Raw genomic sequence first — 21,662 nt, 5'->3', positions numbered from 1 at the left:
CAGAATAGATAACCGTTGGATCATTAGGGTGACAGAATAGGTACCAAGAGAAGGGAAGCGCAGTAGAGGAAGGCAGAAAACTAGGTGGTGCGACGAAATTAGGGAATTTGCGGGAGCTAGTTGGAATCGGTTGGCGCAGGACAGGGGTAATTGGAGATCGCAGGGAGAGGCCTTCATCCTGCAGTGGACATAAAATAGGATTATTATTATTATTATTATTATTATTATTATTATTATTATTATTATTATTATTATTATTATTATTATTATTATTATTATGAACTTAAATTTGTGGGTGGGCCAACTTAAATTGAACTTAAATTTGGGGGTATGCGTACGCATACTTAGATAACTCCAGTGGAGTTTCTGCATGCTTCTTGATATAAGAAAAACGGAGTGATACTGAAAACTAGTGTCTAGCCGTGGATAAATATGCAGCGCCAATTAAACTGTTAGAATACTCACGAAACAAATCAGACTTGCACACGATAACACTTTTTAAAAAATGGTGTTTCAGATTTGAAAATTTTGTGGGAAGCGCTGCTCATTCGATGAAAATTTACGATATCCTTACTTCGTTAATGTTTGTCCACGACGAATCGTTTTCGGGGCGTATGATGTTTAATTCATGTAGGACGTTTTTTGTCTTTTGCTCAATATTTAGCATCATTCTTCAGGTGACCAATTTGATCCTTTGATTACACACGATTTCGGCAAAAAGAAGCTGGAGCAGGACGCTGTACCCAGCATACTGTAAGGTTATCATCCAGAGCGCACATTCACTGCCGACGTAAGAAATTTTAATCTTTATTGTAAGGCTCTAGACTAGCCACATCGTGCCCGAATGGCTGATGTGGCTCCAGTCACCTCATTGACGATGTAGCTGCATAACTGAGCAGTTACAGTCGACGGTACTCAAACCAGATTTGTAGCTTCTATTTCTGATGAACGCTTTGAGGCAGCCGTGCTTCACAGTTACTTGCGACGATTCACAAACCGTACTCAGCGAAAACCCGTACAGAGACCGGACATGTGCTCCCGCGCTATCCCTGTTGTGACTCCAAAGAATACATTTTTTTTTTTTTTTTTTACATGTCATTCCCCTAAAATTTCGTTCATACCCGTTTTCCACCTTCCCATGGTTGAAGTAAGGCTCTCGGATGTAATTTCAGTGCGACAGGAAAAACATAGGAGGTAAAACAAGAGCGCCAAATTAAAAGTTATCATCCCGCTCGCGTTAACGCATGGCGTCGTCTGCTACGCTGCATCGAACAAGGGGGCGCCACCATCTAGGAGCAAGAGAGCGCGAGGAGAAACGAGCGCGAAGCGGAGAAGGATGGCGGAGATGGCTCTACTTTTAATCATTGAGGAGTCAAAGGTTCGCGGGCACCGAAGAGCCACCTAACTGACCAAACCACCAAACAGGTTATGCACTAAATAAAACACACGCCGACGCAGTTAGAGCTGCTTAATAATTTAGTTTATTTTGTCAGTTGTACCAATAGGATCGTGATTTTTACAATTTTTGCAAGCTGTTGTAATCGAGCGTTGACAATCACATCACATGACCAGTTTATAGCGCCATTACACACCTGGCACTAGTTGTTAATGTACAAAAAGGCTGGCCAAGTGCGCATTAGCATTTTGTAGCAGACAGCCAACAGAGCTTTAAACGAGGTTGATTGTTCAGATTACCCACTTCAGTGCAGGACTTCTTTTAACGTGCCCTTCTGCGGTGTAGTAGGTTCAACGCGCCTTTTTGAACGTTTTAACATGTTTACGCTATGTTATTGTAGCGACAACACTATCAGATAAGCCACGGTTTTGTGAAGTTGGTGGTATAACCTTTGTGCGTTTCTTTACAAGTGCACTTGCTTAGCGCGCGATATGGATAGCGAACACTGCATTAGAACGGGCATACTCACAGGTATGTGTGTGCTATGGTGTAGTGTGTGTGAGTGCAGCCAGCTGTTGAACTTGGCTGGAGTCTCTTCAGTTAAAGGGATCCTCTTACGTGCATGCGCACATGGGCAGCCTGTTTGATGTTGTGCGATGTTGCTTGCAATTTCGCATTTGCGAATTCGCAAGTACGGCAAATGTGCCGTCGGCTCCTTCGTGCATGTTGTTAGCCACCCTAATGTTGTTTTGGTGTTCGGCTTGCTGAACTCTGAATGCCTTACTTCTTTTGATAGAGTAATGAGCTCTGCAAACACGAAAAAAAAAAAAAAAGAAAACACGTTTCACGGAAAGTTTCTCGTTCTTATACCTGATTTTTCAGAGCGATCGGTGCATGCGTTTACGGCATAAAGCCCCTTGATCGACGCTCTGCCGAGCTTACTGGTCGGCGGAAAACATCATGGAGGGTTTAGTAGTACGGCAATGTGCGAAGTTCGCATTTTCAATCATTGCAGCTGCGAAAGACGCAGCTGGCGCGAAATTGCAGCATGTGAAACAGGACGCGACTTCTACATCCGTATGCTCACACTGCTTTCGGGGCATCGTAATGTTAGCCTAAAATGTGAAAAGGTTGAAAGATTACCTTGGGGTTTGACACGAATCAGCAGATACATTAAATAATTGTTGACAGCAGTGTAAACGGATATAGACAGTTCCTTTTTTTACGACTACGCAGTCGCTTCGGCGCGGATATAAAAAAAATTGCCTGCCTAGCAATAAACTATTTAGTTAAATAAAAAAATCACTAATAAAATTGTATTTGGAAAGATTGGATGCGCTTTGTAGACAATCGCAAGGAAGAAGACGGGACAGACATTCCTTGTGATTGTCTGCAAAGCGCATCCAATCTTTCCAAATACAATGAACCAACTTGCCCAACAGCGCATCCTGCTAATAAAATTGTGATTAGTAACCTTCATCTGAAGTGAAAATCTATGCAAGAAGTTATGCCCTTATTACGTAACATGCGGATGACACCTTTAATTCGAAAGTACAGGGCATTCCACTTATATGTTTTCCCAGACAGCCTTAAGAACTGTATGCAGCACAACAGTATGTGGAACACAGTTGTGTATTTCTTGACAAATTTTGGGACAAATATATCTAGACCGATATAGTCTCATGATTCCTACTTATTGAGCACTGAATTACTTCAATTCTATAATTGCAATTTTCGCCCTAAAGTAGCTAACTCTTTCAAAGTTAATTAGTGGGTGAATTACTTAAAGAGTTTATCAATAATTATCATACAATTATTTATGTACACCAGCTCAACTGTAATGTTTAGCTGGAAAAAATAACCTGTACCTCTGTGCACTGTTTCAAGGAATACTCAAAGTTGTAGCTGAAACAACCATGTATATGAGATAGCAGAAATATTTGTAGCACATCTGCCACTGCTGCCACCTTGTGCGGCGTCTTAAACTAGGAAACATTTAGCCACACTGTACTTTCAAGTGTGGCTGGCATGTGCTGCTTCCTTGTACACTTGAACACATAACCGATGCTACTAAACACAGCAGTAATTTGCTTGTGGTTAAAAGTATATGCATGCTCTTCCAGTGAGCGACCGATGCTCCAAAGGCGAAGCTGAAGATACCAGTGGGGGGAACCTGGAACGCATGGTGAATTCAAAAACACTGTATGTGCGCATGCTTTGGAGGTTTCTAGAACATACTTTTCTGAAATGACTGCAAGTTTAGCTTTGTTTTTCTTGCACAGGATAAATGGAGTGGTTGTCGCTCGACAGTGTGTTCCAGACGACATTGAAGACATCAAGGTAAGTGACAAGTCGTCCAAGGACCCCTTTCTTCAACCTGTGGTATACCAAAGCACAGCTGCATGTTACACATATTGGCAAGCATACATGGAAAGCATTTTAGTGCAGGCAGACAGGGACAAGAGGAAGACACTGACAACACTATGCACTAGCTTCAACAGTTTATTTTTTTGAAAGTCAAACACTTGTATGGCCAACTGTTCATTCACCTACAACTGTAACCACAGCATCTGTTAATCTTCTGGATAAAGAGAAAGCCTTTTTACAAGGAGTAGTGTGACAGTGGCATTTCTAGCAGGAATGGTAGACATGAACATTTGGCATTAAATGTGCGAGTTTCCACAAAACAAGCTGTTTCTCTTGTCCCTGCCTGCCTGTGTTAAATTACTTCCCAAGTTAGTTATACCATTCAATTCTCTATTACATTACCATGATTGTTGCTACTCATTGTTTGTTTGCAGAGGACACTGTTAAACTGGAGTGACGTTGAGAAGGTCGACCTCATTCTAACGACTGGTGGCACAGGTTTCTCGGCAAGAGATGTTACACCCGAGGTCATTAACCTGCAATTTTTTCATCTATTCATACTGAACTGTTTGTTGTAAGGTTTCACACAAATCATTAACCAACAGGCTACAAGAGCAGTTATAATGAAAGAAGCTCCAGGCATCACAATTGCTATTATCCAGAAATCTCTGAGCATCACTCCAATGGCAATGCTTTCTAGGTGAGTCGTTCACTTGAACGTGGACTGTATAACTGCAGTCATAAGCTTACAAGCCTTCCATCTTTGCACAGCACACGAACTAACATAGACAGCAGTTGTTCTGTTGTCTTTGTTAGTTTGTGCGCTGTTCAAAGATGGATAGTTTCCGACTTGGCTGCTTTTCTATTTTTCTTACAAACCTGTCTGATGTGTCGACTGCACTCAATACACGTGCTTACCTGTATGGTGTACAGTCAAGTGCAAAAGTCTAGAGACCATAGCATCAGCAAAAAATTTAAATTTCTTCTAGCACAGTCATGCAACGTGAAATTGTATTAATGCATGACGCTGGTCAAACAGGTGCACGTATGTAGGCAGTACCACTTAATTTCAGTTTATGCCTAGGCTGCTAAGAAAAAATTTTTAGCAGCGCCTCTGGTCCTTAAACTTTTGCACTCAACTGTGATTGTTTGTACACTTGATCCCAATCCATGGGCGCTGCTTCTTTTATTTTAGACTTGTTTGTGGAATTCGATACCAGACTCTCATAGTCAACCTCCCAGGAAGCCGCAAAGGTGCACAGGTAAGTATGGAGGACAAATCTTTAAAAGTATGTTGTCAGTGTCACTCTGAACTCTGACATTCTTGCAGGAGTGCTTCGAATTTGCGAGTCTCGCTATTCCACATGCAGTTGATCAACTTCAGGAGCGAAGAATGAAGACTGACAAGCTTCACAGTTCACTTTCTGTACGTCGCTGCTTTTCTGTTCTCTGTGCATTATATGTCTAGCAGATGCTATAAGAGCTGAAATTTGGTGGAGTTTGTGAAACTGCATACTCGACTTGAAGTGCAAAAAACAACGGGGACAAAGGAAAGGAACACCAGACAGGACGTGCGCTCGTCCTGTCTGGTGTTCCTTTCCTTTCGCTCGTCCTGTCTGGTGTTCCCTTTCTCTGTCCCCGTGTTCTTTTGCGGTTCAAGTCAAGTATGCTAGCAGATGCTATTAAGAATTTCACAAGGAATTGTGCACACTGCTTTCTGCCTTTGGAAATAATTCTTAACCCTTCACCTGACATATTTGTTTAGGGTTCATGTGTCCTGACTCGTTGCCGTAAATTCAGAGCATTTGCTTTCTGAAATTTTGTGAGTACGGTTGAATATTTACGCTTGACCATTTCATTTACGCATGTAAAAAAAAAAATAATCAAGGCGCTTCTCCAATCAAGACTGCGAAATATTTTTCTACTCGAAGAATGTATATGAAAAAATAAATCGCAATTTCGCGCACTGATGAACTGGCAATGGTTATTGGTGTTCTCTGAGCTGGATTTACGAAATCGCTCTTCGAATTCGCGCGTTTTTTTCGTCATTCCTTTCGGCCGGATTAGTGAGAGCATTTCATTTGCATACAGTGATTACGACATTTTCGTATTGCAGTAGCAGAAAGTGGGAAAAAACGAATTTTTTTACAGCATTTAATACAGAACTTTTTCTATAAAGCTTATTTATTTAGTTAGTTAGTTATATATTTATTATTTTATTCAAGCGTCCTGGTGCTGCTTTTAGATCACGTGGTGCATGGTGCATGCGTGTACGATTGTTGTCCCTTCATTGGCCACTAAGTGCGCGCGGCGCATCGGGGCTGTTTTATTTCTTTCTCTATGACTGTTTTGGTTAAAGCCCCGAATGTAGGGGGGCTTTAGTTTTGGTTCTTTCGATTAGGGATCCACCCTAGCCTATGCTCCAACTTTAATCGTAGTTTCAGCTGTCCGAGTGATAGATACGACGATTACCATGGATACTCCTAAGAAACGTGACTACCGTCATCGGAAGTACAGAACAATCCATAAATATAGAGGACGTCGCCGCAGAAGCAAGCGGAAAGCCTCTGGAGATGCAAGTACGTCTGTTGCATTTGTGGCAACTTGTGACCGAAGAGACGCTCCCGAGGCAAGTCGCTCAGGCAATGACGCCTCCGTCAGTACGTGTAAACAGCGCGATTTGAAACCGAACCGACAAGTGTCGAGGTGAGCGCAAACGGCTCGTGATCAGACGTTTGATGACGTCGTGCGCATTGCGTGTTTGAGCTCTCTATCTGAGAAGCTACAGACATTTAAGAGAAGTTAAGGACTCTCATCATTCATACAACTTTATTGCCGCAGTGGTGCCTGTGTCGCTTCTGTTGTATCGTCAGCATATTCTTCGAGACATTCAATTGCGACCTGGGGTACCAGCGCGGGGTACTTCGCCGGATAGTGTTGGTTGCGGCGCGCGCTCTTGGAATTGGCCACAAACGGTTGGGTGATCCTTGGCTTGCCGAGACCAGTGCATCACAAAACATTTGCTGCGATCTCAAGAAAGAGTGCACCTTGCAGCATCAAAAGCGATCAGCCAAAACCCCTACCGAGGAAGACAGATAATCGCGGAAGATATAGAGAGGATAGGCGTTGTGGTCTTATCCGATGGCGTGTGACAAAAAGAGGTGCCGCAAAACTAATACAGGTCTACGTTACGGCGCAGTGGTATTGGTAGCCACGATGTTGTGCTTATATTTCGAAGTCTTTTCCAGCGACTCTCACGGCTGCAGCAGGCACAATTGTAAATGGTCTAGATGGAGTGTGGGGCAAACCTTCGAAAACACCACAGACCGCTCAATTCATGCAACAGAGATAGAGGCTGCACTCTGAATCTGGAGGAGGACACCGTCGTATATGTCGCCCCGCACCAGTTCGCCTCCTTTCTCAGCGACGGGGACAGCAAAGCATTGATTGCTGTGCTAGGCAGCTTTCTGTGTGATTGCTGTGACTAGGCAGCTTTCAAGGGGTCTGAGGGTGCCATGTACGCCGGGATTCAAACAGCAGAAGTTGACAGGAAGATAGAGGGATCGACAGTGGTTGAACAAGGAATGTTGCTGGAGCCATTGTTTCAACAAATGGGATGTGTCTTCGTGAGGACTCCAGCAGCTTTCCTTTTTCAATCACTGTTGATCACAATGCACCGGGAGAATTCTTAGTTTCACATTTATATTTAGACAGACTGGTGTGCATTCTCGCCAAATTTCATGCAGATTGATCATGTCGGTCAATAATAAACATGTTTAGAAATATTTATTCTCATGTTTCTCTTCTTTAAATTTTAGACTGCTTTCTCTGCTTTTGCACGAAAATTCTTGAACTTAATGGGACTCAATCTCAGCCAAATTTTGTACGTGCATGCACAAGAAGGTGAAGAATGCAAATATCAAGGCCTCTCTGCATTTTATGAAACTGTTCATTAATATATTTAACAATGATAGTCAAGATTCAACACTTTTTCTAAGTATATAGCTAAAAGATAATTAGTGTTTTGCTTACTTTCAATCCATGGTCTAAAAGGAGAAATGTAGGCTATATTGATAACACCCTCCTAAACTTGATATTGCAAGTTTGCTCAAGGGAGCATACATTTTTTTCTACAAAAATTAAAGTATATTTGAATATAGGAATATTATGTATATTGTAGGAAACCCTCTATTCCATATAATTTCAAGCAATTAGCCTCATTACTCAGAGAAATCGAGCCTCAAGGAGCATCTCCCCTTAATATACTATATTTCATACATGGCAGGCAATCCTGAGGTAGCCACGCAAGTAGTGTGGTCATATAAATCTTGCTTTGTGCATTTCACAGTGCAAGTGTTTTTAATATGTGACAATGTGTACGAAATTGCTTTATATATTACAATTACAACTTGTGGATGTAAGATTAGGTGAAATTGTGTATTAATTGTGCAGCATTGTACTTTCAGTGTGTGCCACATACGAGGGGTGATCAATAAGTTTTCCACCTTGCACATCAGAAAAACTGAGAGACCTCGGAAAAAAAAATTTTTTTCAACATAATCTTTCCTCGCACTAATGTGTTTCTCCCATTTTCCTGGAAGGCTTTTAATACCTTGCAAAAAAAAAAAACTTTCTTCCTGGTTGCGAAGCCACTCCTCTACGGCAGTTTTAAGAGAGTTCAAGTCGTCAAACCTCGTTCCCTTGAGGTGTTTCTTCAAATTCGGAAATGAGTAAAAGTTACTCAGGGCCAGGTCTGTGCCTATTGGGTGGGTGGTCCAGCTGCTCAAAGCCACACTCTCGAGTGGCAGCCTGGGCAACACGAGACCTGTGAACCGGGGCGTTGTCGTTCAGGAGGAGGACACCGCTTGTCACTAATCCTCGGCGTTTTTCCACGATGGCTTTATGCAGTTTTTGAAGAACGTTGGCCTAGTACTCGCCCGTAACTGTCCTACTGTTTTGAAGATACTCAATGAGCAAAATCCCCTCTGCGTCCGAAAAAAGTGTCACCATCGCTTTCCTCCCTGAGCGTTGGGTCTTGAATTTTTTCGCGGGAGGGGAGCCCGAATGCCTCCACTGCATAGACTGCTGTTTGCTTTCTTGGTGCCACTGATACAGCCACGTCTCATCCCCAGTCACAAGGTGGGATAGCAAATTTTTTGGGTCACTTGAATAGAGGTGCAAAAGTTCCCCTGATGAACGCATGCGGTGGCGTCGATCTTGCGCTGAGAGGTTCCGTGGCACCCGTCGTGCCGAGACCTTCGACATAGCCAAAATATCGTGGTGAAAGCACTGCCATAAAAAATGTTTAAATTCTCCCGCAACTTCGGGCACCTTGATTTGGTGATTATTCATGATAAAACTCTCTGCTGAGGCCGAATGGTCCAAATCGGTTAAAGTGGTCGGCCGCCCTGACCTTGGGTCGTCTTCCACTTGCACACGGTCAAGTTTAAACTCTATGAACTACCGAGTCACTGTAGCATATGAAGAACATTCGCTGCCATACACATTCACCATCCTACTATGGAATTCTTTGGCAGAACTTCCTTCTTCGCACAAAAATTTGAAAACGCTCCGGTACTTGAGCTTGAAATTGTGGGAGGATGCCATGTTTGACTCACTGATGCAGACCAAGTAACAAACTGGAAGGCTCGATATTCGGACCTTGCTAGACTGCAGAGATGACCTAAACAAAAGGTAGAGAGAGATCACTGTCAGATATTTTGTTATAGCCAAGTGGCAAAACTTTTTGATCTCCCCTCGTACCATGTTTTGGTCAGGAGGGCACTCTGTACACTGTAGCTGCTGCTAGTTCCAGCATTGTGCCACTCCTCTCGTTCTGTGGTAAATAGGTTCATATCTTCTATGCTTTCCATGTAATGATTACATCATATTTTGAGACATATGTGCGAGACAATGTTATGTTGAATTACATGACACCTACCTACATCTTTCTTTCATATGTGATGCACTATCATTAGGTTGTGAATGCAAGTAGTGAGAGCAGTCTCTCTAGCTTTCATAGCGATGCCTGCCCTGTATGAAACAAAGTATACTTTTGTTACCCTTTCACTTCAAAGCACCACCTGATTCTCTCTCTGTCTCTTTCTTTTTTTTTTTTTTCTATAGGTATCTGGATCTCCAACCTCTGTGAGCCACGGTAAGCAGCACAAAAGTCGTCCCACTTGTAGTCAATGTATTCATGCGTGTTATTGTGTCACTTCTTTGCAAGGCTGTCAGTGCACGGTGGAGGGATCTTTAAGCACCACTGTCGCCTCTCGGCCAAGGCACTCTCCCTATCCTCTGATATCTGTTCCTGAAGCTCAAGCCATAGTGCTGGAGCAGTGTTCCGAGACGGATGTCGAGCTGGTGCCACTTCAAGGTATTCTTATAGCAATATGCAACCGAGACGATATTATCTTTGCCCAACACTTCAAATGACCCTGCAGCGGCCTGTGGGCGAATACTAGCAAAGGATGTGTATGCCTCAGACCCCCTGCCACCTTTTCCAGCGTCCATCAAAGATGGCTATGCTGTGATTGGTAAGTATGTAGAAAGCATGCTTATTTTTTTTCTCTGCAATCGGTGAAGCTCAAACTGTGAAAGCGCATGAACAGCTTAACTGTTCTCTTACATAAGGCCCGCCTTTACAATAACTTGCCATTGCCACAGGCCAAAGACTGTGCGGTTGTCTCACCCAAAGAATAGTAGGCTTTTGATCACTCTCGTAATGATTTCTCCAACAGCTTCAGATGGCGACGGGCTGCGAGAGGTGGTAGACGCTGTCCCAGCAGGCTCCAATGTAAGTGTTCCAGTTTCATAACCAGCATCGGTGTAACGTAAAACTAGCCCAATCTGTTTTTTCCAAAACTAGTCATTAGCCCTCTGTGATAAGCCAGAATGGTTTAAGTCCAGCCCGTATGAGCAGGTGCCATGCAAATATGGGCAGAGCCCAAAACATTTTGACCTATCACTGAGGGCTAATGGCCAATTCAGAATAAAAACATACTGGAATAGTTTTGCACTATAACCGGCCCAGATCTCAAATAGGAATACTTACAATACATTTTTTTGCAAATGAAGCCCTTGCATCACGTCAAGCCTGGACAGTGTGCAAGAATCAGCACAGGTGCCCCAGTCCCAGATCCATGTGATGCTGTGGTGCAAGTAGAAGACACTGAGCTTGTTCGTGCGTCGGAAGATGCAAGTAGACAGCTTCTTTAAATCCAGTCTTTTTGCGGCACTTGGATAAAGCCACAATTTGACTCACTTGCTCACACCTGTCTCCTTGCCTTGCTAGGGCTCCCAGGAATTCGAAGTGAACATAATAACCGCTCCTGTGGTTGGACAGGATATTCGGTGCGTAGAGGAAGTACTTTGTTTGGGGCACTTGCGAAGTATCACTGCAAATGTGACCCTGCTGTTTATTGCTTAGTTTAAATGGCATAGTACCTGCAACACCTGAAGTGCCCATTCTGGTCTGCATTTAAAGTGTTGCCCATGTAACACACTTTACAAAACACTTTACAAACACTTACAGCACACTTTCTGTAGCACAGTTTACAAAACTTCAAAAGCTATATTTGTAGCATTCATAAGCTAGCCTTACTATCAAGTGTCATTCTCGGAGAGCTGGTGTTCAAAATTGAACAGAGAAAATTGCTTTTCCTAGTTTATTAGATTGTTCCAAATCACAAATTTTTGTTGCAGAGTTGTATGCCAATGAAAACATATGGCCGTGTCTTTTCTAAATCAGCTTATTGAATACATTTCAGAAGTTTCTTATCCCACACTACAAAGTGTGTCAGAAAAGTTGGATTAACAGTGATTCTATCACTGAAAAACATCAGTTTTGCTGCTAAAACAGAAAATTCCAGTAAAGGCACTACAAACCATGAAATCTTCCTGTGAGCCTACTAAAAGCATGATGAAAAAATTTCATGCAAACGTCACTAAAATTCCTGCTTAAATACACATTCTCGCTGCTGACGCAGCCAGAAATAAAGCAGAAAATCTGCTAAAATTATGACACTGGTCTTTTAGCAGTCAGCAGTAGTCGAACGAGAGGTATCTCAGGAGCCAACATTTCGACAAGGGGACTCGCCTCCATCGGGCCAATAGTTGCCTTCACTACAGCTCCATTTTCTGTGAACCTGTCTTGTTAGGGACATTGGATCTTTTGTGTTTTTCTTTCTTATGTGCCGTTTCTTTTTTCTCCTCTCTTTCTTTTGTTCTTTCTTTCTTTTTGAATTTTTATTGCCATGTTTTAAGGTAAGCCGATGCCTTATCTTGCAGTCCAGTGGGATCAGACATTGAAAGGGGGCAGCATGTCTTGGCTCAAAGAACGAAGCTTAGCCCCTCAGACTTGGGTGTGCTTGCCACCATTGGTGCAAGCGTGGTCACAGTGTACAGATTGCCTCGAGTGGCCGTCCTCTCCACTGGAAATGAGGTACTGTTCTCACTCTCTTATTGTGCAACAGCGTGTAGTATGCAGAGAAAGACTACTCATTCTCCATGTTATTCCATACTACAGGTGTAATGGGACACCAGTGGGCATGACGGGTATGATGATGATGATGATGATGATGATGAACTTTGGCGTTGATAGATATGCACACACATGCATGCTTGTGCACATGCACACACACAGAATAGTGTGCCAAAGCCTTGACTTGGCACACATCACTAACTTTACAAAACTGTTAAAAGTGGATTAGTGATTTGTTGTTAATTGGCTGTCTAATTACTAGCAGTATGGCTTTATAAATGTCCAGCATTATGCTGAAGCTACATCGAAGGAATTGCTCAAATACCTCACCCACCCTTATTTTAGGCATTTTCAGGCACTTCAGCGAAAAGACACCATACAAATACATAATGTATTTGTACTTTGTGCAAATACTCACTGTCTATTTGGGATATATTAGTAAGTGCCATTGAACAGCTGGCATTCAAACGTGGAGACCAAACTTGAGCTTTGCTGATGTATATGCTTGTTTGGTTGCATGACTGGGATTGCTAGGGCATGTGAATAAGTACATTGCAATGGCGCTGCGAGCTGCTTAGCGCAGTCATTGACTCATGGCTGCAGAGTCTGTTCCTCTTTTTCTTCTTCTCCTTTGTTTTTTTACAGATTGTGGCCCCGGGCAGTGCACTGAAGCTGGGCCAGATAAGAGACAGCAACAAGACGACACTTATCACATTATTGGAAAAAAACGGATTTCCAGCACATGATGCAGGAATTGCATGTGACGAGTATGGTGTCATGATAATTTTTTTTCTTTTTGGAGTTGTGTCACATGGTCTGTTTCTGTCAGCGATTATGTGCCTGATTTTAATTCTGCTGTCTAAGACTACGCCGCTAGCCCCGAAAGCTTAAGAAAACGTATCAAATTTCTTCATAACAGTTGTTCCATTATACTTTCAGGTTTGATGACCACGTAAAGAAACTGAGGGCTGCTTTTGAAAAAGCTGATGTGGTCGTCTCGTCAGGAGGTGTATCGATGGGAGAGAAGGTAAAATCACCCATCGTCTACTGATGTGTGTTTCCTGACAGGCCCATGTTACTTCCTTAGGACCTTCTCAAAGCAGTGCTTGTCAAGGAGTTCTCAGCTATCATCCACTTTGGACGAGTCCTCATGAAGCCTGGGTTAGTAGACTTACGAGTGTGTGTGCGTCTGCTCCTTGAGTCACCGTATCACAGGCAGAACTTCTCATCACAAATGCGCAACAGTATTATCACCAGCTGCCTGTGCAAGTCCACTGCAGAACAAAGGTTTATACCAAATATCTCCAATTACATGTGTCCCACATCAGCTTAATCAACCTTACATGCACAAGTCTCCTTGTCCTGTTATATTCTATTCTGATTAACTTGTCCGCCACCGTCAACTGAGTTTTCCTCACCTTAGCGTTCCTTCTTGTTACTCTTAAAGATGTACTGACACACATAGGTTATAGAAGTTACCTTGCACATAAAAGTGTGACACCTAGCAAGTATGAAGCCTGAAAAAGCAACCTTTAGATATTTTAATTTAATATTAAGTTTGGTCTCAAATTGTGAGACCAGACGTCATGACATAAAGCAAAATTTGCTGATGTTGTGGTGCAGGAATGAAGCAAGCCAGTGTATTGTGACGTCATAATGCATCCACCTTTTGCGTACCAAAACAGAAACAGGCTCATCGAAGAAAGTACAATAGTAAATTATGGCGTTCAGATTCTTACCAATATCTTTTTTGATGATTTTGAGCACTTCGAATTTTATTTTATTGCAAAAGAAATGTCAAATATTTCATGTGAGTACTTCTTCAGTACTACTACTCGTGTTAATTTGTACTGCGATCCTTTCGGTGTTAGGTGACCTGTCCAACTCTGCTTGTTCCTTGTAATCTCAGCTAAAATACCTGCCCTCATTTGGTCTCTCTTCGACACTGCCATGTACCACTCCTAAAGGGACTGACAACTGATACAGTATTTAAGTACCTAGTTTTTTATGGCACAACGCAAAGCTCAGCACCCAGTAAGCACCCTAGTAGTGCTTACTGGGTGCTGAGCTTTGCGGTTACTTCCGGTTACTTACAGTTAATGCTTACAGTTACTTCCAAATGCACGTGGAAATTTTGTAAGCAGACTTTTTCAATCTGAGCAGCTTCTAGAAAAGTAAGAGTCTGTCCTCCAGCAGCGCTGTGAAGTGAGAGCAATGTCGATAGCCCGCCTCGCAAATTGTGAAAGCCACCTATCGTTCTGCTTTCACAGGAGTGACTGCAACTGTGGTTAACCACCTACATTTTGACCTTTTCAAACACTTTTGAATATAGAAAGCTGGTGCAATAAGTTCGCATTCTTGTACTGACATTTCTTATATTTGTACCGCATTTTTCGTGGCTAACTGGCCCCCGTCGTCGTCTTTCTGTCGATAGACAAGTCAAGCCAATTCACCAAAACGAAGGCGAAGGCAGCGTGAATTTTCTGCTCACTACAAATGAAGGCTTATCTGTACATTGTAAGTCAGGAAAAGCTCATAATAAAAAGTACACTGCATTTCAATACTAATAAAAAGACCGGGAACTGTGTACACTAATAGAAGGTCAGGTGGTGGACCTCTTATGCAGCTTCATGTTTTTGCAGCGTGGGGTGCCAAAGGTCATTTTTCGTAACTTCTAGTGATGAATAAAAAATATAAATCCATGTTTAATGAGAAAAACATGGCTCGTTTTAGCCACTATGATAGGAAATCATTCCATCAGCGGGGGTTATCCCGATTCATGTTCCGAGCAGTTGGTTGTCTGTACCTTTTATGGTAGGCCTCTCGTTTAGTTTGCATCACTCACTGCGCAGCCCTTAATGTTCTTTCAAGTTTGTTATGCCACAAATTTGAGCCTGTAGTTTAGTACTGTCACTTTTGCTCTCAGGATTAACCTCGCAATCTACATAGTGTGTGAAACACCAATGCATGGCCACAAGCAATACCAGGAGCTGCCTATGTACGACACCTTCCAGACATCACGATTTCCTTGCAGGAAGCCAACAGCGTTTGCATCTCTCAAGTATGGTGACAAGCTCAAGCTTGTCTTTGGCCTTCCCGGCAACCCAGTGTCAGCAGCCGTCACGTGCCAGCTCTACGTCTTGCCTGCTCTCCGAAAGATGTCCGGACATGCCACAGTTCATCCCACATCTCTCAAAGCAAAGGTGAGTTGAAGTGTGCTCGGGTCGTAAGACATAAACATTTTTGAAGCTCATTTTTCTTCGCAGTGGCTTTGTATAGTGGCAGTTAAACTCCCACTTAGCCTCTCATTTCTACCGTTCAACGGTTTTCACAATACCGTATTACAAGCAAAATTAATCATTTAGAGTATTAAAAATGTTACACAAGGCAAGTGTTAGTTGAACCTGGTTATACTGAAGTTGCATTCAACATGAAAATACCTTTGGCATAGTATCTAATAATTCATTATATCAAGTTCAGACTGTATATGAAATCGCATAAAACTGTGGGATTCTCTTTTTGGGCTCTCCGCAGCTCGCTGAGGACATAGTCTTGGACCCAAGACCAGAGTACCACAGGGCAGTGCTGTCCTGGTCGGAGGACTGTGCGCTCCCCATGGCTAGGAGCACAGGAAATCAAATCAGCAGCCGTCTGCTCAGCTTCCAAGGGGCCAATGCCCTTCTAATGCTGCCACCAGCCACAGCTCAAACAAAGGCACTTCTGGCAGGAACTGTTGTGACAGCGCTCGTGACTGACATGATTTAAAAAGCACTTGAGCCGCAACATTACTGATGTGTTCATTACCGCTATTGTCAGTTCAAGGAGATGTTTTTCGTATTATTCTTGCAATAAAGTTGAAAGCAATATATGTCTATCATTTTGGCTCTTCCATGTTCACATTATGTGCTATTGTACATAAAGCAATCTAAACAAACAGTTCTATCTATTGGGTGATGGTCGAAGTAGTTTCTACACCCAAGGAGAAGTCTTAGCTCAGGAGCTCCTATATGAATGCATGGGAAAGAAGAAACTGTTTTGCTAAGAATATACCACAAAATTTGCCGAGCTTTGCTGCACTTAAAAGAAAAAGTTAAAACCTACTGACTGTAGGGAGATTTTCTTATTTAGGCTACCAGTTTTCTAATGCGACGCTTTCTTTGCAGAGCCTCTCAAACTTTCCTTACCGTGGCTGCTGTCTTCCCAAATATATTTGTGGACATATCTATAGTACAAAGGTTCTATGAAGTGGCTCACATAAACCTTGTGAGATAAGGTGCCTCAGAAAGGCTGGCCAACGTTTCGATAGGAGGACCTATCTTTGTCAAAGGCAGCCTCGTCATTGCAAACATTGCAGACATTGCAAACAAGGCATCTTCAAAGGCCAAGCCACACGACTACGTCGCATTTGCGTTGAAAACCAAGACTACATAGATAGACTCGATCACCTTAAAGAAACCCTATCAAACAGGAACCACCCACACAGTGGCCTTCAAAAAGCATACACTGCTGCAACCAAACTTGATCGAGCCGAGGTCCTCAAGCCGCGCCAGAGGATCACAAGAACAATGCCTCATCTTAGTACTAAATTCTCAAACGCACTCTCAAATGTGAACAACATCCTCACTAAATACTACCTAATTCTCACCAACAACCAGAAACTCAAGATTTTTCCCGACCCACCCACGGTAGCCTACAGACGCAACACTAATTTTATTCTTCTGCATGCCAAACTAAGGACAAGGACGAAGTTGAGAACTGGTCCCTGTGGCTGCCCCAGGTGCTCTACATGCAAACATATTCAATCTACTACTACAGTACATAGTACAGTGTCGAATTACACAAAGTAACTTCGGGTTTCACATGCACATGAAGCAACGTGGTCTACAAATTCATACAAGACTCAACGGTCATCGTGCGGATACAAAACACAATTTACCTAAAGCAGTAGCCAGCCACTTCAATGAAGATGGTCATATATTTGACAAAGCAAGGCTCTGTATACTACAAACAAATTTCTGTTCACTTCGTGGAAGGAAATATATGGAATCATACCTCATACACAAGTTTAATTGCCTACACCCGATGGGAATTAATTTTGCAGGTGGCAACTTAGCATCTTTAAAAGCGGTAACTTAAATCTGACATTCTCATATCAACCAAGGCACAACATACATTATGCCACCAGCTAAGGTAATTCTTAACCTCACCTATTCCTCCATTTTCGAAAAATTTTTTCCTGCCTACTACTCAATTTAATATACTCCTTCATGTTTTTACGTTTATATCAACTGTACAACTTCCTTTTCCCAAGTACACCTGCCCCCGCCCGCTTCAGCGCATGTCACCCTCCTATTTGTTATTCTTGTTTCGGTCCCCCCCCCCCTTTTTTGTCTGTTTGTTATTAGACATTTTTTTTTGAAACACCTCACCAACACATTCCAAAGTCCCAGACACCAGGATACCTTTTTCGGCACCTCAGCCACACGGTATCGCCATTTCTGTAACCGCCGTAACGACACCTACGTTGAGCTACTGGGGCTAACATCCCTTGAACGACCATGCCCCGCTGCCTTCCCATTACCCCATGCATTGCGCCCCAGACTCCTTGTCGCCATCTTAACTCCTTCAAGATTACTCGACGCATTGCTGCTATGCTACTAAAGTCACTCTTTCAACTGATGTCTTTTTGTGTTTTTTTTGTTACTCGCGCACAGACTGCCTGACCGGCTCTTCTAAAGCCAAAAAAACATGCCGCCAATGACACCCCTGAATGCTCCCTAACCTCTCGCTTCCCCAACACCCTCCCATGCCTCTTTTTCTTTTCTTTTTCTTTTTTTTCCCTCTTGGTGTCCCTTTTTTTTCTCTCCTTTTCTTTTTTTTTTTCTTTTCTCCCCACCTTCCCCCTCTCCTGCTATTGTCCCCTCGTCTTGGGACGTCAGGCGACAGCACTCATTCTCTTTGAAGTCGCTCCCTTTACAACCAGCCGCCATCGACAACAACCGCACGTGGCGTCACTGTACTAACTCTTTAAAACTAACATGCCGAGGATGACGAGGCTGCCTTTGACAAAGATAGCTCCTCCTATCGAAACGTTGGCCAGCCTTTCTGAGGTACCTTATCCCTGTTTATAACCTTTATACCACAGTGTGCTACTTCATCTGTCAGGCCCTTTCTTGATTTTGGATTCACATAAATCTTGTATGCTGGCCGCATATGTCTACCTCTGTTCTGCATAACAAATAAATTCAGCAGCGATTTAGCAGTAAATGCAAGAGAAATGCATTAGCCTTGCATCGCACCTCTTTGAGGTCCTGGATCCATGATTTAAACCGCATCCACCACATCGCGTTGTGTTGTTCAAGAACTTCCTTGACACGCGTCCTACTTCATCAAGGAGCAGAATGCAGCTGACGGTGGTTCGGAGCAGACTACCATCGATGGGGTGCATTTATTTAAAGATCAATTGATGAAAAGGGAAGAAGGGCTGCTGCACCAACACCGAGCGGCTCTAAAAACAAGTGCTCTTCGTCCTCTTCTTCTTCCATCCTCACTGTCGCTTTAGCATAACACTCCTCCCTTCACAGACGAACGGGGAGTCACGGGGATGACAGCACTTCAGGTGGGAGACATGAACAAGCTGCGACTTCTTAGAATGGTAACCATTAGACACGAGATGAGCAATCAAATAGGCCACAATACTTAGGCAATCAGTGATGACGAATGGTCCGTTGTAATGAGCCAGAAACTTATGGCACAGGTTGCGCTTGCAAAGTGATGTCCAAAGCCATACTATGTCCCCTTTGTCGTTCAATATATTCTTATGTCGTGAATCGTAGCTGATCTTGGATCAGTCCTGGGACGCCAACGTACGGAGTTGAGCTATGCGGCGTGCTTCTTCAGCTCAGCAGAGAGTCTGTGCAATAGAAGAATCTGCATGAGGAGTAAAAGGCAGAATGGTGCCGAGGAAACTGCAGGGTGGTTTAACAAAGAAAACAGAAGGGGTCATAGCCAGTAGTTTCGTGCTTTGCAGTGTTGTAGGCATATGTGATAAAAGGCAAGATGTCATTGCAATTTTTGTGCCTGGAATTGATGTACATCGAAAGAATGTTGGTCAAAGTTGTGTTAGTGCGCTCTACGAGACCATATGTCTGCGGGTGATACAGGGTTGCGTGGCGAAACTGGCAAGCACAGAAACGCAACAGCTCTTCAACTACATCGGCCATAGCCACGATCACTCAAAATAATACGAGGGGTCCATGATGCAGTATAACACAGGACAGGAGGAAGCTCGAAATATCAATAGCCATGGCCGTTAGCATCGCCGCGGTTTCAGCATAACGTGTAAGATGGTTGACACAGAATATAATCCTACGGTTGTCACTTGTTGAGCGCGGGAATGGGCCGAGAAGGTCCACTCCAACCATTTCGAAAGTAGATGATGGTAATGCCCCAGAGTGAAGGAATCTGACTGGAGCAGTATTAGGGTGCGCTTTAATTTCTTGCACTTGTTACAGTTGTACTAGGTCGGTAGAATTGGGCCTGAATGCGCTGGTATGTTCGTGAAACCCAGGTGCCCGGCACTCATGTCATCGTGCATAGCACAGGGTACGTGTGTTCTCAAATTCTTGGGGACCACTAAGAGGAGGCGGGCACCATCAGCCACATAATTATTTTTATAAAGCAGGCCATCTTTGATAACAAAGCCATTGTTACCTGACGGCTGAGCAGCTGAGGCGAAGAGGGCATCCAGGCTGACATCATTGCACTGCTCTTCTCGGAAGGTGGACTGGAAAAACAATGTTGTCAATGGCAGCCAGAAACTCATTGAAATTGTCATCACATGCAGTTGTTGGTAGAGGGAGCCTCGAAAGGCATTCAGCGTCCGCATAATGGCGGCCACTCTTGTAACGAACTGCAAGTCAAACTCCTGCAAACGTAGCACCCATTAGGCAAGGCAGCCAGACAGGTCGCAAAGGCCAACCAACCAACGTAGTGAATGGTGATAAGTAACAATCGTAAAACGGCGCCTGTAGTGATCTGGGCAGAACTTGTGGACTGCAAAATTGACAGCGAGGCACTCTTGCTCAGTGATGGTGTAATTCTGTTCAGCCTTTCTCAACGAACGGCTGGCGTAGGGAATGGCATGCTCGGCGTCACCAAAACACTGGACGAGGATGGCACTGAGGCCAATTTCACATGTGTCAATATGCAATTCTGTTGTCGCTGAGGGGTCAAAATGATGAAGTGTGGGCCCAGAAGAGAACACGTACTTCAGTACGTGTTCAGCTGCCCAGGTGAAAGGCTTATACTTTCACAACAATGAAGTCTGGGGGTAGGCAGTATCCACAAAGTTGGGCACAAAACATTGTAAGTATGTGCAAAGACCCCAAAAACTTCTCGGTTCGCATGTGACTGCAGTTGATTAAAGTCGCTAACTGCAGTGACCTTTTCTGGGTCTGATCGCACACCCTGCTTGTCCACTAGATGTCCAAGTATTAGAGCTTATCGTTGGCAAGAGTGACATTTCTTTGAGTTGAGAGTAAGGGCAGCTTGTTCAAGGCACATGAAAACAATGTCAAGTCAATGGTTATGCTCTGCAAAAGTTCAGCCAAAAATGACGTCGTCAAGGTAACACATACATACCTCCCATTTCACGCTGCGCAGTACCGGGTCCATAAACCTTTCAAATGTTGCAAGCACATTGCACAAACCAAACAGCATGACATTGAATTCAAACAAGCACTCTGGGGCCACAAAAGTGGGGCCACAAAAGTGGTTTTCGCTCTGTCGGCTGAATGCATGGGTAAATGCCAGTAGCCCAATCAGAGGTCCACAAATGAAAAGTAGGATGCGGAATGGAGACAGTCGATAATCTCAGCGATGTGGGGAAGTGGATACACATCCTTTTTCATCACAGCATTGAGACACCGGTAGTTGCCGCAAAACCTCCAGGACCTTTCCTTCTTTTTCACGAGGATGACCGGTGCAGCCCAAGGGCTAGAGGAATCTTGGATGACGCCCTTGGCTAGCGTGTTGTCGACCTGTTGAGCGACAACCTTGCACTCCAATACGGACACACGGTAAGGCTGCTCAGGTGTTCTGAGATCTGCAGACCTCATGTCAATCCTGTGGCAAGCCCATGTAGTTGGAACATGAATTTCGTTAGCGTTCTAGGCAAAATCAAACAATGAAGCATGTTTACTAAGGACGCTGACCAGGGCTTGGCGCTTCTCTGAAGAGAGCAACTTGTTGATAAGTTTTAGAAATGGCAATGAGACTTCAGGGACACTGGGGCCAGCTCTGTGCACTCTGGCTTCATGCAATGTGTCATCAGTTAAAGCGTCTATGTTGAGACTAGTATCCACTTCAAAAGAGGCAAGTCGCATACCTCTGGGTAACACATCAAACTGGAAG

At 43.5% G+C, this 21,662-nt stretch overlaps 1 protein-coding gene across 4 annotated transcripts; it reads left to right on the top strand.

Annotated features, from left to right (window-relative positions):
- Positions 1-1,608: 1,608 nt before the first annotated feature.
- On the top strand, positions 1,609-16,125 carry cin (Molybdenum cofactor synthesis protein cinnamon). 4 transcript variants are annotated; one of them, XM_055071701.2, is made up of 19 exons: positions 1,609-1,740; positions 3,520-3,598; positions 3,679-3,736; positions 4,198-4,290; positions 4,369-4,463; positions 4,959-5,025; positions 5,094-5,189; positions 9,890-9,920; positions 9,993-10,142; positions 10,210-10,302; positions 10,507-10,562; positions 10,844-10,963; positions 11,061-11,119; positions 12,056-12,209; positions 12,894-13,015; positions 13,188-13,275; positions 13,336-13,409; positions 15,283-15,451; positions 15,783-16,125. In XM_055071701.2, coding segments are annotated over exons 1-19 (1,836 nt in total). In that variant the 5' UTR covers positions 1,609-1,739; the 3' UTR covers positions 16,014-16,125. The 4 variants fall into 4 exon arrangements, with proteins under 4 accessions (XP_054927676.1, XP_050036161.1, XP_054927677.1 ...); XM_050180204.3 differs by having other exon boundaries at positions 1,609-1,927; XM_055071702.2 differs by lacking the exon at positions 10,210-10,302 and having other exon boundaries at positions 1,609-1,927.
- Positions 16,126-21,662: the final 5,537 nt, after the last annotated feature.

Source organism: Dermacentor andersoni, chromosome 7, assembly GCF_023375885.2.
Source record: "Dermacentor andersoni chromosome 7, qqDerAnde1_hic_scaffold, whole genome shotgun sequence".
NCBI lineage: Eukaryota > Metazoa > Arthropoda > Arachnida > Ixodida > Ixodidae > Dermacentor > Dermacentor andersoni.
This window is presented reverse-complemented; position numbering and strand designations above follow the sequence as displayed.